The sequence below is a fragment of the Cyprinus carpio genome, chromosome A24, assembly GCF_018340385.1.
Source record: "Cyprinus carpio isolate SPL01 chromosome A24, ASM1834038v1, whole genome shotgun sequence".
In the NCBI taxonomy this organism is placed as follows: domain Eukaryota; kingdom Metazoa; phylum Chordata; class Actinopteri; order Cypriniformes; family Cyprinidae; genus Cyprinus; species Cyprinus carpio.
Window position 1 is genome coordinate 4,844,210 of NC_056595.1, and position 14,553 is coordinate 4,858,762.

General features: G+C 35.3%; 1 protein-coding gene across 4 annotated transcripts in view; it reads left to right on the plus strand.

Moving 5' to 3' along the window:
- Positions 1-14,553, plus strand: part of LOC109074873 (cyclin-Y-like) — a 43,870-nt gene that overhangs the window by 22,094 nt on the left and 7,223 nt on the right. Inside the window, exons 2-9 of one of the 4 annotated variants that reach the window (XM_042714071.1) lie at positions 6,079-6,153; positions 6,561-6,581; positions 9,833-9,867; positions 10,982-11,005; positions 11,333-11,436; positions 12,487-12,522; positions 12,888-12,945; positions 13,035-13,154. In XM_042714071.1, coding sequence (XP_042570005.1) covers positions 6,079-6,153; positions 6,561-6,581; positions 9,833-9,867; positions 10,982-11,005; positions 11,333-11,436; positions 12,487-12,522; positions 12,888-12,945; positions 13,035-13,154 — 473 coding nt within the window. Of the gene's footprint in view, positions 1-6,078; positions 6,154-6,560; positions 6,582-9,832; positions 9,868-10,981; positions 11,006-11,332; positions 11,437-12,486; positions 12,535-12,887; positions 12,946-13,034; positions 13,155-14,553 lie in introns of all 4 variants that reach the window. The other 3 variants (XM_042714073.1, XM_042714072.1, XM_042714074.1) reach the window with 3 other exon arrangements.

A 14,553-nucleotide genomic window follows, 5' to 3' on the forward strand; every position in this document is an offset into this window, starting at 1 on the left:
AGAAATCAAGAAACAAAGACAAATTTAATGTTGCATTTCTTGTCTTCATGACAGAGATCCAAATGGAAGGCACTGGCTATGAAAACTGAATGCTGTGCAGCATATACTACTTAAAAATGAGGAAAAATAGCTTGAGAAACTGCATGCAACAATAAATGTTTCAAATTGTAGTATTCTACATGACCTGATTCAGTGGCGTCCAGTTTTTATATTTCATAGAATAAATGTAGCTTTTTACAATTTGGTTTTGGCAATTGATAGAAAAACTTACACACACAAAAAAAAAGGAAGATGAAAAACGCAAACTTAAAAAAAAAAAAAAAAACCTTGGTATTGGCAATTACCTAAAATAAAACACACTGTTAAAGTTTACCTAAAATTACTAAAACTGAAATAAATATCATTTAAAGGTAAACAAGAGAGCACAGCACAGCTCACTGAACACCTCCATTAGGCTGTGTGTGCTCTCAAATGCTGTTTTCTCAGAAATCTCACACCCTGGAGACTTTAAAGTGCAGAGAAACGTTTTGGTACAAAAAAAGACCCTCAATTTTAAAAGCAATTCAAAATTGTGTTAAGAAAAATAATTACTTACAATGGATGCGAAGCATTTCAGAGGTGTTAGAAGCAGAAATATGCATTTTTTAAGTGCTAATATTAATAATGTATGTTAATAGTAAATATTTACATTTAATAATATTTAAAGTTATATATTGTTATTAATATTATATTGTTAACAATATTTATTTTGTTATATTTTGGTTATTGTGGTACTTATTTTATCCTCAGATAAAAAATAAAATAAAAAAATAATTTAGTACATCACTTGGTGAATATGTCATTAAACAAAGAGTGTTTAAAATCCATTTATTTAATGTTGATTCTTGGTGTAATGAAATGTGTTCATGTGGTTTAAGTTAAAAAAAAAACACATTATTTTTACAAAGCTCATCGTTCTGAAGAGCGAGGTGTATACTGATTGGCCAGCTATCCAGCGCGTTGTGATTGGCTGAATACCTCAAGTGTGTGACAGAAATGTTACACCCCTCACCATACTGTGATGCAGTCTCCCAGCACGACCAGACAAAACCAGTAAAACCCATTACAAACAAGGCATTTGTTGCATCCAGTGGGGACATAATTACTGATTATAATGACTTACTGTCTTTTTATGCGTTGCGTGAAACCGGAGAAACGGCAAACAACACACGCTACTCTACACTGCTCAAAACTCGTGTTTGAATCATCAGTGGCAAATTCTTTAGTTTCATAGTTGGAGAGTCAACCAAACTCCAGGGTAATCCTAAAAGCAGCCTGGTGCTAGTGTAAGCTATTAACAAAATATATAAAATATTTTAAATATGACTGAATTTGTATTTCACATGCCAATTAAATAGAAACATTGTAAGTTACTAATTATAATGCTTACAGCCGCTACAGAAAACGAGCAAATAATATTAAGATTACCAAAGAACATCATAACTGACTTCAGTCTAGTGTGTTAATGCACTTTAAAAAACTTTCCCGTTATAATCAGTGAAGCTGTCTACATTGTATGATAAATACATCTCATACTTACATCACACGTACAGCTGCACTTTGTTGTTTATGATGAGAAAATTCGTGAGAGAGTAGATTTCCGTTAGCGAGCGTGCACTGAAACAACTAAACTCATCTGAACGCTTCTGATTGGCCGCTGCATTAGTAAAGTCAACGGAATCGTGTGTGATTGGTTGTAATGCACAACACTTTAAATATGTGGGAAAAGAAATATGATGGAACAAATAAGCCATAATATCAGTTAGATATTCTTATTATCAGGCTAGTAATATCACTACTACTACTAATAATAGTCAATATCGTCAAAAGCATCAGCCACGAGCAATTTCTCTATTGTTAATACACAATACTGTCATCTGTCGGCACCACCATAGTGTTTTGCTTTTTTATATTTATTTATTTATTACAAGGTAATGGAAAAGTTGATCTGATTTTCTGTGGTAACTGACACCATGTGACAGTGACTGAAAATGTTCTGAGAATTATGTATTAATGTAACAGACCTCAACCCTGTGGAGGAGAGGGATGTCAATGAAAAAGTGCAGTTATGTCTTCATAAAAAAGGAAGCACATATTTTTAAACTTCCTTGAGTAGCTCATGTGACAAGTGGACTTTTTTGATCTTATCATGTGGCTTTGTGTCAGTGTTTGGTAATTGCATGTAATGTCCAGGTGGCACTTTCCATTGAGGTGTGTGTGTGTGTGTGCTGAATGCTGTGGGCATGATGCATAGGGCTGTGTATCACCAGCAAAGTTACAATACGATACGTATCATGATACAGAGGTTACGGTACGATATGCATCACGATACAGGACTGCACTGAATTTCACCAGCTGTTTATTAAACACTCCATACTATAGTGACATTTCTAACTATTGGCAGAGCAGGCAGTTGACCTCTGCTTTATGAAGGACCCCCATAACTGTACCACAGTAGGCTACAATATAGGTTATATTGACATATGTTTCATGTTTACATTGGGCACTCCCCACCAGGTAGCCTACAATATTCTGATTGCTTGCATCTTGTTTTTAAGCCCATAAATAATAATGTACTCATTCTAATAAATGTATATTGTAATGTACTCATTCTAATATATTTTTAAAAAGTCATATTTACATTGCTGATAGGTAGGTTGTCATTGCACAAATTAACACTTTCTCTGTTTAAAAAAATAAATATAAAAATACAAATAATTAGAAGAGTTCAAAACAAATGCGCTGTCTTAAAGTGGAGATCGCTAAAGGGGTGTTTTCAGAAAGAAAGCGTGTTTAACCACAGTGGAGAGAGAGCGCGCGCACATGGTTGCCAGATTGACAAAGATAAGTAGCTCACTTAGTAGATATTTCCGTATTGCGCAAGTGGAAAGATCTGTTTCGGGGATTGCGTCTCTTTATATCAGGCAACCAGCTGTGTTCCTCTGCGGCCAGATTAAACCTTGTTGTAGCGTATATATTATTCATTATTCATTATTTTTTAGAAACCTCACACTTTTCTATTCAATTTTAAATGCTGTTCTTATATTCAAATTAAGCGTGGTCCACTGCTGCACACGTGCCACAATATCGATACTGGGCCAGCTGTATGGATACTCATGCGTAAGTGAGCAGCCATCGGCCGTCCTCTTCATCTGGCTTTTCTCTGCTGTTTCTTGAGTGTGTTGTCTACACACACACTCTCTCGTTTGTCAGTCTCCGCAGGGTGAATGTTGAGAGCTGTGGGCGCTGATGGCAGGCAGAGCGAGTGCTGAGTTCTGACAGACCACAGCTGCTGCTGCTGCCCTCATTCAGCTTAGAAATATTTACTGACCTCATTGATAAATATTTAACTGTATCTACTACAAACATTTTTTGTTTGTGTGTGTTTGTTTTTACTGAAACATTAATAGAGTGTAAAATACCAGATAGAGAGCTGTGTAAACACAGGCCTTCATCAGGTTAGACTCCATATTGAATTTAATGTGGATGAAGCAGAGACTGAAATTGACAAATATATTACTATTATGCATAATATAATTTATCTTTCAAAGCAATAATAATAATAATAATAATAATAATAATATGTTTTATTAAAACATAATTTTCAGGAATATCACAATTTTCCATATTTTTTTTTAATTTTTAAACCTTACAGTTTGTGCAGCAGTTTGTTTTTCCAAAAATAAAATGAATTTATCACATTTCATTTGATTACATTTTAATATTATTATAAATGAATTATGAGTCTCATTTGATTACAGTCATTTTTGAGAATATTTTTGTATTAAATCATAAAACACAGTGCAGAAAAATTAAAAGCATTGAATTTCTCATTTTACATGGCATTATTATTATTTATATTGATTTGATTGGTCAGATTTGCACATGCATGAACGATGTTCTTCACGAGGGTTTGTGAAAGCTGTAGTGTGTTTGTTGGAAGAAGCTCTTTCCTGAATGTGAGGAAGTGTTGGGCTGTTCAGATCAGACCCCCTCCGAACACTCGAGCCCCTTTCCACAATATACAGAGGGTGGGGCACAGGAAAAGAGGAAATGACTCAATCCCATTGAAAACTCTACTATTACCACACATTCTCCCATGAGTGTGCACATTTTTTTCAATAAGACACATTAATATTAGAGCGCATGTGTCCAGCTTCTCTGAGACCGGCAGCACATTCACCGTTCTCTGCTCTCCTCTCCTTTTTTTCATCCATTTTCCAACTTTCTCTCCCACGCAGCTCCATCTTTTATTAATCAGTCTGTCCGCTGCACCCCAGAGTGCTCCATACGTCTCACAGTCGAGGCTCTTGTGAGATTCAAGTGGCTCTTCGGCATAAAAGACGCCGCTTCAAAAGACTTACAGCACAATACAGTGGCCTGCTCACGTGGAACCAGGTTTCACTGTCACGAGTTTGTCACATTTGGCAAATCTCAGCACACGTTGCAGCTGACACCCGAACACTGCAGTAAAAAATAATGACAGTGTTCTTTAGGATCGGCTGTTTCCAGATTAGAGGCTGTGAACTCTGGGTTCCTTGTTTCCTGGTCGGGGTGTGTGCCTTTGCTCTTTCCTCTGATGACATCGTGTGTGTGTGTGTGTGTGTGTGTGTGTGTGTGTGTGTGTGTGTGTGTGTGTGTGTGTGTGTGTGTGTGTGTGTGTGTTAGTTGCTGCAAGTTCAAGGTGGGAATTGTGGGAAAACTGAGCAGAAAGGAAGTTTCAAGTCACTGCATTTATGATGACAAACCAAAAATAAAATAAAGATAAAATTATTCAAAATTGTATATATATATATATATATATATATAATATATATATATATATATATATATATATATATATATATATATATATATATATATATATATATATATTATATATATATATATATATATGATCTGGGTTAAAAACTGAGCAAAAATGAAGTTTCAAGTCTATGTTTTGGTAATAAGGAGAATTGTAGCAGACATGGCATGACATAAAAAATAAAATAAAATAAAATTCAAAAATGAATTTATTTTATTCATTCTGAAGATCAGTGATGAGTTGATGAGAATTGGTGGTGGAGATGTAATGAAATAAAATAATACATATTACAATAATATAAATGCAAATATAAAAACAAATCTAATATGTATATTATAGTATATGTTACTGTAAAATTAAAAAAAAAAAAACTAGTGGTGGAATAAGAGTTATAACTGTCCTTGGATCCCACAGTCATAGGTCTGCCCCCTAGTGTTGGCATAATGACAGAGCATGGTAATAACATACCACAATTTTTACGATATTGATATAATTGCTATGCAGTATTTATTGTATTGAATAATAATCATAATATATAAACAAACATGGTTTATCAATATGGTTATTTGCTTTTATATATATATATATATATATAATATATATATATATATTATATATATATATATAATATATATATATATATATATATATAAACCAAATAACCATATTGATAAACCATGTTTGTTTATATATATATATAAACACATGCCAACACAAAAACTTAATATGTAATAGTATTCCATTCTAAAGCGAAAATCAGCTGTTATAAAATATTAATTGTAAATAGTTAGATTCTTACTTTGTCAATCAACTGAAATTAAAATAATTTTAAATTGAAGTACTGAATTAAAAAAAATAAAGCTAAATAAAAATATTTTTAAAAAATTACAAAATCACATGAAATTAAAGCTTAAATTAAAATCGAAACGAAAACTGAAAATATGGAAGGTTAATCAAAATAATAATGAATACTGTGATAGTATATAAATGATGCATAAATTACACTGTTCTCAACACAGTCAGAATTGTGCTCCGTCTAATCATTTCATATATCTCTGTATTTCAATGCTGTGTGCACGTTACAAACACTCCGTGTTGTGGCTTCTCTGACTGAATGTTTCCCATCATCCTGTCAGAAATACATTATCATTTTGGGGATTTTCTAGTAATACTAGAGGAAGTGAAGCCTCAGTCTTGAATAATAAATCGTCTTTCTCTTTTTCTCTCCTCAGAGCTCAACATGGAGTACAATCCTTCGGACCACCCGCGCGCCAGCACCATCTTTCTCAGCAAGTCTCAAACAGACGGTGAGAGACTCCATGTCTTCTGACTCACAAGATGAGTGGGACGGTCTCCTCTTCAGCCTGGATGCTGGAGGGGAACGTTAATTAAAACGAAACCACGGTCAAAGGATGGCTTCAGTCTGATCCAAACGAATCAGGAGGCGACCGCACAGATGGTCCTGACTTAGTCAGAGCAAGCATCCCCTCCTCAGAGAAGACTTGTAATAATAGTTTGATTTAACACAATACCCCTGGCTGATGATACTTTGTTAACTGTCAGCTCCTTTCAGTGGGTGATATTTCCGCCCAGGCTAATCTTATGATATTCTCCTTGTTTCTCAGTGAATTGTTAGCGTAATGTTTTGTGACTCTGGTCTGTCTTCCTTGCTTTACATGCTCAGATTTAATTTGGATACCTTCTTGTTTTTCAGTTCCTTTACTCAACAAGAAAAGTACGTTTGATCCCAGCATGTTTGTCAGTGTGCTGATGTGTTGTGTTGAAGCTTTATAGATTCAAAAAGTCTATAGTTTGATTTTATGCTGCAAGCTGTTATTTGTTCAGGAATCTTCTTCGAATGTTAGCTTGCTAAGCTACAAGCTGCTCCTTTTATCTGCACTGAAGCTATGTTAAAAGCTAACAAAAAGTAGCCAACTGCTGTACATTGAAGCTGCTTAATGGGGCAACAGATTAATGTCATTAAATACAATCACAGCAGTATTTTCAGGGATTTACACTCAGTTTAATGGCATTAAGGGGATATGCATGTTGACAATGTCTGGGAATCTGTCCCATTTGTCCGGCTGTGCAGCTGTTTGTTTAGATTCATGTACGCTGTGCTGTCATCTGTAGGTCTCTAGGGCTGTAGTTTAGATTAATAGTTATAATATGGATGAAAAATAGACAGACTGCTAATATGTGAGAATAATATGTGAGTCATGAGACATACAGTAGCTTTCATATTTGTGTTTGTTTGCATGAGGGCCGTCAGTAACTGGCCCCGCCCACAAATACAATAGTGCTAGTTAAATAAGAAATGTAGTTTAGTACTTGTAGTAAAGTGAATCATTTGGGTGCTAATGGAAATGATCCCAGATGTCTCTTTTGTTGCATTCAAGTAATTAAACAAACTAAGAGATGCCAAAACAACATCAATGATAACTCTCCATACCAGCAGGGGGCAGTAGTCTGTATTCGTCATTTAAAAAGAGAAACCTACAGGCTAGGATTGCAGATATACAAACAGCGCTTCCCATTTTCAATTCAGACTCACTGACCACTTGCTTTTGTCTTTTGGTTTTCTCGCGCTCTGGTTCGCTAAGCTGATCGCCCAATCAGAGTGATCTCTCTCACCAAAAGGCTCAGCCGCCAATTTAGCATGTCCAATCATCAGAAAGTCACTTAATATTAATCAGACTATTGCCAATAGTGTGAAATACACTGCAAAAACTAGGCTGACAGGCACTTAACAACAACCCAAAATTGTCCAGCGACTGGCTGTTGGCTTGGTGTGTCACAGCCTTCTATATGTAAATGAGCTCTGTTATGATTCGGTTAACCTCATCGAGACAGATGTTAATCTATAAATGCTTGTGGGCGTAAGTTTGTATGCTTATGGTTGTAACGTTAATACCACAACAATTTCTAAAGCACACTTTTGTGTTTTTAAAAAGCTTTGTGAGAATGTTACAGTATGTTTATGGAGTAGTATATACAGTATGTGTGCATTGAACTTTGTTCTACAGAGACCAGCAATGGCAAATAAATAGAGAGGTTTATGAAGCTTTGACTGAGCAAACAACATTTGAAAGTCTAAATCCTTGGCAAACATCACCAGCACTGGTTAATAGGTTGTGCAACTGCTGCATGATAAAATTTGAATGTGCTATTGTGATGTCATTGATAGATTTACTCATGCCTGAATGGCACAATATATCAAACTCTGATTGGTGGCTTTACAGTCAGTTGGTCAAGTGTACCAGATTTTTTTTTTTTTTTTTTTTTCTAACTGCTGATACTTTGTACGCACAGCTTGCATAAGCTGCTTGAGTTATTTTGCACTTATTAGTTTGTCCAACACTGACCTAACCTGTTGTTTCACAGTCAAAAAATAAATGCAAGAGAACAACAACAAACTACTGTAAATGCAAAAACAATATATCCCTACATACATGACATGAGAGATAAAAACTGTACATTTCATGGCCATTCTCATGACTTATTAATTTGTTCCCTCATTTTAGTTCAATCATGGCCATGATTTAAGAATTCATTCCCTTGTTTTAGTAAATCATGGACACATTGTACTAATTTGTTCCCTTTTGTTCTCTTAAAGGGTTAGTTCACCCAAAAATGAAAATAAGCCCATTAATTAGTCACCCTCAAGTCATCCTAGGTGTATATGACTTTCTTCTTTCAGACGAATCCAGTCGGAGTTATATAAAAAATTGTCATTGATCTTTCAAGCTGTTTACTGGCACTCAGCGGGTGTTGCAGTGCTTCAGTCCAAAAGAAATTAAATAAAAAGCACCCATCTATTAAAAAGAAGTGTCTCACACAGCTCCGGGGGGTGAAAAAAGTCCTCCTGTAGCGAATCGATGCGTTTTTGTAAGAAAAATATCCATATTTAAAATGTAATAATCACTTTAATTTAGCTTGTGCCAACAGTTGTACACGGAAGCAGCTCCGGGCTGATGATGTATGAGGTCAGCATCGCGCATGCGCCGGTGAGTCTTTTGAAAATCCACGTTTGTTAACAGGAGCAAATGAAGCAATGTTCCCTTACTTCAGCAAAGGAAAACCAGTCTCCTCTTGGCTTATATCGAAATCCTCCAACATTCTTCTTTACAAATCCTTGTTTTGTACTTCTAATTATTGACCGTTGTTTTGATCTCTCACCTGTGCTTCCACATTCGTCACTTCTGAGCTGCGCAAAGCTGATGTCCTACGTCATCCACCCGGTGCTGCTTCCGTGTACAACTGTGATCGCAAGCTAGATTAAAGTGATTATTACATTTTATATATGGTTATCTTTCTTACAAAAACGCATAGATTTGCTGCAGGAGGACTTTGTTCACCCCCCGGAGCTGTGTGAGATGGGCGCTTTTTATTTCACTTCTTTTGGACTGAAGCACTGCAACACCAACTGAGTGGCATTAAACAGCTTGAAAGATCAAAGACAATGTTTAATATAACTCCGACTGGAAAGTCATATACACCTAGGATGACTTGAGGGTAAGTAATTTATGGGCATATTTTCATTTTTGGGTGAACTAACCCTTTAATTCATGGCCACGATTTAAGTAAAACTTGGGAGCAAATGAATAAAATAAGGGGATGAATTCTTAATTGATGGGAACGAATGCTTAATTCGGGCCCAAGATGAATGTATTTTTGGACATACAAAACATGTATGAATACATTTTTATTGTTATAAATAGCACAGACATTAACATTCAGAAGTTACTCTATGAGAGATTAACCAGTTTTTAATAAATTTTGAGAGAAACAATAGGGAAAGTTTAATTACAACACATTTTCTCTGGCACCTAAACAGTTCAACAGTTTAAGACCTCAGATTATTAGATACTTCCCTTTTTATATTACTGACATCGCTTTTATTGTTGCCCTTGTCTTTTTGTCTCTGTCTAATTAACTGTACTGACTGTTGTGCTAGTGTTTCTAATTATGCATTTCTCTTTACAGTTCGGGAAAAGCGGAAAAGTCTGTACGTCAACCATGTAAGTAGCAGCAGCCATGCCATCAACTGATTGTGTTTTCTGTTTCTCATAATGCTTGTGTCTGCAATAAAGACATCCCTTCACATGTCACAACACCCACAGAACTAATCAAATATACTCAACCACACGAGAATGCAGGAACCAGTATCGCATGAGTCTCTGGGCTTGTGTTGCATCAGTAACAGCATTGCTTTTCTGATAAACTCTTTCCTTCTATATGAATGTTTTAAAGGAATAATTCACCATCCTTTGCTGAACATTTACCCTGAGGTCATCTAAGATCTTGATGAGTTTATTTTGTCAGATCAGTTTTAGAGAAATGTAGCATTCCATCACTTGTTCAGCAATGGATCCTCTGCAGTGAATGGGTGCAGTCAGAATGAGAGATGATAAAAAATCACAAAAATCCCCAAGTAATCCTCACAAAGCCAGTCCATCAATTAATGTCTTGTGAAAAGCTGCAAGGTATTTTTTTTTTTTTTTGAATGAGAGATGATAATTAATGTCTTGTGTAAAGATGTAATGTATTTTTTTTATTTTTTTTAAATGCCAGACTAATGCTTTCGAAAAAAAAAAAAAAAAAAGTCTGAATCAGGAGAGAAATCTGCACAGATCAAGCACTGTTTACAAGCAAAAACAGTCCAAAACTGTTCTAAACAAATATGCCGGTGGATTTGGAAGTGAGAGGTCAACAGGGGATGGACTTTGTCATTGGAAGAAGTGTTATTATGGATAATGGACTGGTATTTTGGCCAGAAGTGATGGTTGAAGTTATGGTGGATTTGTTTCTTACAAACATGCATCATTTCGCTTCACAAGACATTAACTGATGGACTGGAGTGGTGTGGATTACTTGTGGATTATTTGTGGATTATTGGACTCTCATTCTGACGGCACCCATTCACTGCAGAGGAGCTATTGTTGAGCAGGTGATGTAATGCTACAGTCCTCCAAATGTGTCTCAAATTTTCAGCAATTTTTTTTTTGGGTGGACCGTTACTCTAATATGCATTTTTTTTTTTCTCCATTTCATTGGCGCATGCTATTCATACTCAAATTGCAATGAATAGCATATGTTTTGTTCCTGTTTTAATGTATTTTATTACTTTGCAAGTTAACACACATTGCGGAGTCAAAGGTAAATATTTGCCTATTGCTCTATTTAGTTTCTTTAAACTTCTGATACTGTGTCTGTTTTAACATTGTAATGATTTATTTGCATTATTAATGTTGCTTATCAGTTTGAAATCCTGCATAATACATGACTGTGTTTATGTTGTACTGGATTGGGATGCTAACGTGTACTACACACACATTAAGAGAGAATCACTCAAGTATAAATGAGATGATAATAGCTTCTCTGAGGCTGCAGGTGGCCTAATTTTCATCCTGTTTGCTGAAAGTCTCTGTGTGTTTAAGAAGAACTGATATTTTAATTTGCACTCTGAATGTCCTTGTGTTTCAGCAACATCCGTCTGGTCCAATGAGACGCAAGTACAGCTCCTGTTCAACAATATTCCTGGACGACAGCACCGTCAGCCAACCCAACCTCAAATACACCATTAAATGGTACTTGAACCCTCAGCGTAAACTGATCGAAATGTGCATGATTGGTTTATGATGGATATCTAAATGAGGGGGTTTAAAAAAAGAATTGGGTTTTCAAAAGCATGGCTGGAGCCTTTGGAAATTGGGCCTAACAACTTGTTACATTGTATCATTGATAAATAATAACCAGTACAATGAGTGAATGAGTCACATGAACGGATTCAGTGTGGAAGGGAGTCGTCTAAATCATTAAGTCCATGATTCAAAAAAGTGACTCCTGTTTTTGATTCTGAATAATTCACCAGTCAGTTCCACTGATCACATTCATCACAGCACTTTATGAATTTAGGTATGTTTGTTAGGTAGTAAGCCAATAACTATTTTCATTTTATGGCCAGTAACCAATAAATGGTCAGTATAAAAATGCTATACAAAACTTTTTGAATAAATACAATCTATATAATAATAATAATTATCATCATCAAACTAAAATGTAAAATCAATGATAAGATGTCACAACATTACAGTACAGTGTAATGATAAATTTGCTATAGTTTTAACAATGTTAATAAATTGTTAGTGTTTTTAAAGATGAGTGATGCATTAGCTGACAGCAACGGTCATTTTAATGTAAATGAGCATGCATTATCACATCCAATATTGGCCAATGGATATACAAAATGAACCAGAAAATATTGTGATAATTGATATCGTATAGCATATGGATTTATTCTTAGTAAATGAGGCCCCTTGTGGCATTAAATTCTTTGTTTATTCATTCAGGAATAGTTTTGTGAATGATTTACAAAAATCCTCTTTTTTTTTGCCTGTTTCATCATACATACTGTTGCATGTTTCTTTGATCCCATATATTTCACTGGACTACAGATTAATAAAAAAGAACAGCATTTTCTTAAATGCTCTCTGTACAGCTAGTGAGGACAATGCAAAAGCTGTGCAATACAAAGGATAACGCTATATACTACTTCTCCTTCAGCTTGAATTTAATGCTGCTTCAGCTTGTTGACTACCGTTATATCAACTTCTTTCTGCTATTTCTTCTGTTTGCAGTGTTGCCCTCGCGATATACTACCACATAAAGAACAGGTATGTTTTTCAGTTCTCTCATCAGATCAGGTGTTCTATCTATCTATCTATCTGTCTGTCTGTCTGTCTGTCTGTCTGTCTGTCTCTAAATACCTTTAACTCCGTCTTCTGTTCTGTCTCTGGCTTTGTGACTCTCTCTCTCTCTCTCTCTCTCTCTCTCTCAAAGCTGTAATACCATATAATACTTTACAACCTTCAGACTCTGTTGAAATATAACTTTTACACAAGGCTTTGGTAACACTGAAAATTTATCACAACACTCTTTCCTAGTTCTTTTATTCATTCTTTGATTAATTCTATGAATACATGTTTGGATTAGTAGCATTCTTTAATATTATTTTTTTTTTTAATTCTTCTTTTTTAAGTGTTGTGGGGGGGATGATGCTGTTAGACATTTTTGATGAAAAACTTCATCCACTTTCAGTAAGTGTTTCATTTCTGCAGCTCATTTATAAGATGTTTAATTACATCCTGAACAAGCCTGAATGTTCTAAAACTTCCTCTTTCCACAGAAATTGGAGGTGCCGTCAGACTATGACAAGCACGACCCAGAACAGAAACAGATCTACAGATTCGTCCGTACGCTCTTCAGTGCCGCCCAGCTCACAGCTGAGTGTGCCATAGTTACTCTGGTGAGTAAAAGGTCATGTGACTTGATTGCGGACCAATACAAATTCATCCATGACTATTTGGATTAGCTGGTAGCATAAGTTAAAATAGGGTTTACCATCAGTGAAGTGGATTTACCATCACTCAGGTGAAAATGGTTGTCATATTTAGTGCTTTATTAGTGGGTGCTAAGACCAGCAGCTGTCTGAGTGTGACTGGTCCTCCTCTATGATGAAATCCTTCTTTTGAAGGCTCAACCCTTCTCACTTTTCCAACCAAATACCTTCATGAGCTGTCACAAGTTCTAGACATACAAGGGGCTGTGAATGCTTGAGATGGGCTTAAGGGAAAGTGTGTGTGTGTGTGTGTGTGTGTGTGTGTGTGTGTGTGTGTGTGTGTGTCTGTGTGTGTGTGTGTGCGTGTGTGTGTGTGTGTGTGTGTGTGTGTGTGTGTGCGTGCTTGTGTCTGTGTGTGTGTTTAAAAGAGTTATAATCTATACTGATGGTCCAATGGAAGTTTAGAGAAAAAAAAAAAATGTCCTCAAAATTGTTAACTGAAATCTAATCAGTTTATTACCTCTAGATGACTGGAAGATCTGACCACAAAATCAACATAAATATCCTTATTATTACTTCACTATTCTTATATGAATAAAAAAATAAATAAAAACTAGTTGCATTATTATTATTATAGTACCAATGTTTCAGATACCCACACCAGCTGTGGTAAATTACTTTCCATATTAGTCAGACAGTCTCTTCCTAGATGATTCATGGCCAGAAAAACTGCAAAGTGGACCAGACTTAATACCTATAGTCAAACCAAAGTCTGAAACTAATAAAAACTGAGTGCAGCTTCAACATAGATATTTTGTTGGAGATCGGATCTTTGTGTCTATGAACTGATAGAGTTCTCAGATAGACAGATTGTGTGCGTTTCTTTGTTTCTAAATATAGATTGAGACAGATCGAGCCTGTTCCTTGACCTGTAGGGGGCAACAGGTGCAGAGATGCTGGTAAAATCGGATTGGCTGTTGCTTGTTAATTAAAACTAAATAATTTGTATTACTTGAAATAATAATATACATTATGCATAAAATTTTAATAATGTTGAAGCTAACCAGAAGTATATATTTAAAAATAATAATAATTATAAAAATGGCAAACTCAAAATATTTCAAATGTTAATAAATACTGTATACTTTAATTAATACTATACTGTTTAAATACTATACTGTAGTTAATACTTAAATGACACTACAGGAAACACTGCTTTATAGTAGTTTGCCCTCTTAAAATGTTTAATATGACTGAATAAAAACTGAATTATGTTTCCAAAGCTCTACCCAGGTTAGTGTTTTCTATGAAGGTGCTGACCGCTGTTCCTGGAGTGTTTCCGTAGGTTGTTGTTTTATATATTGTA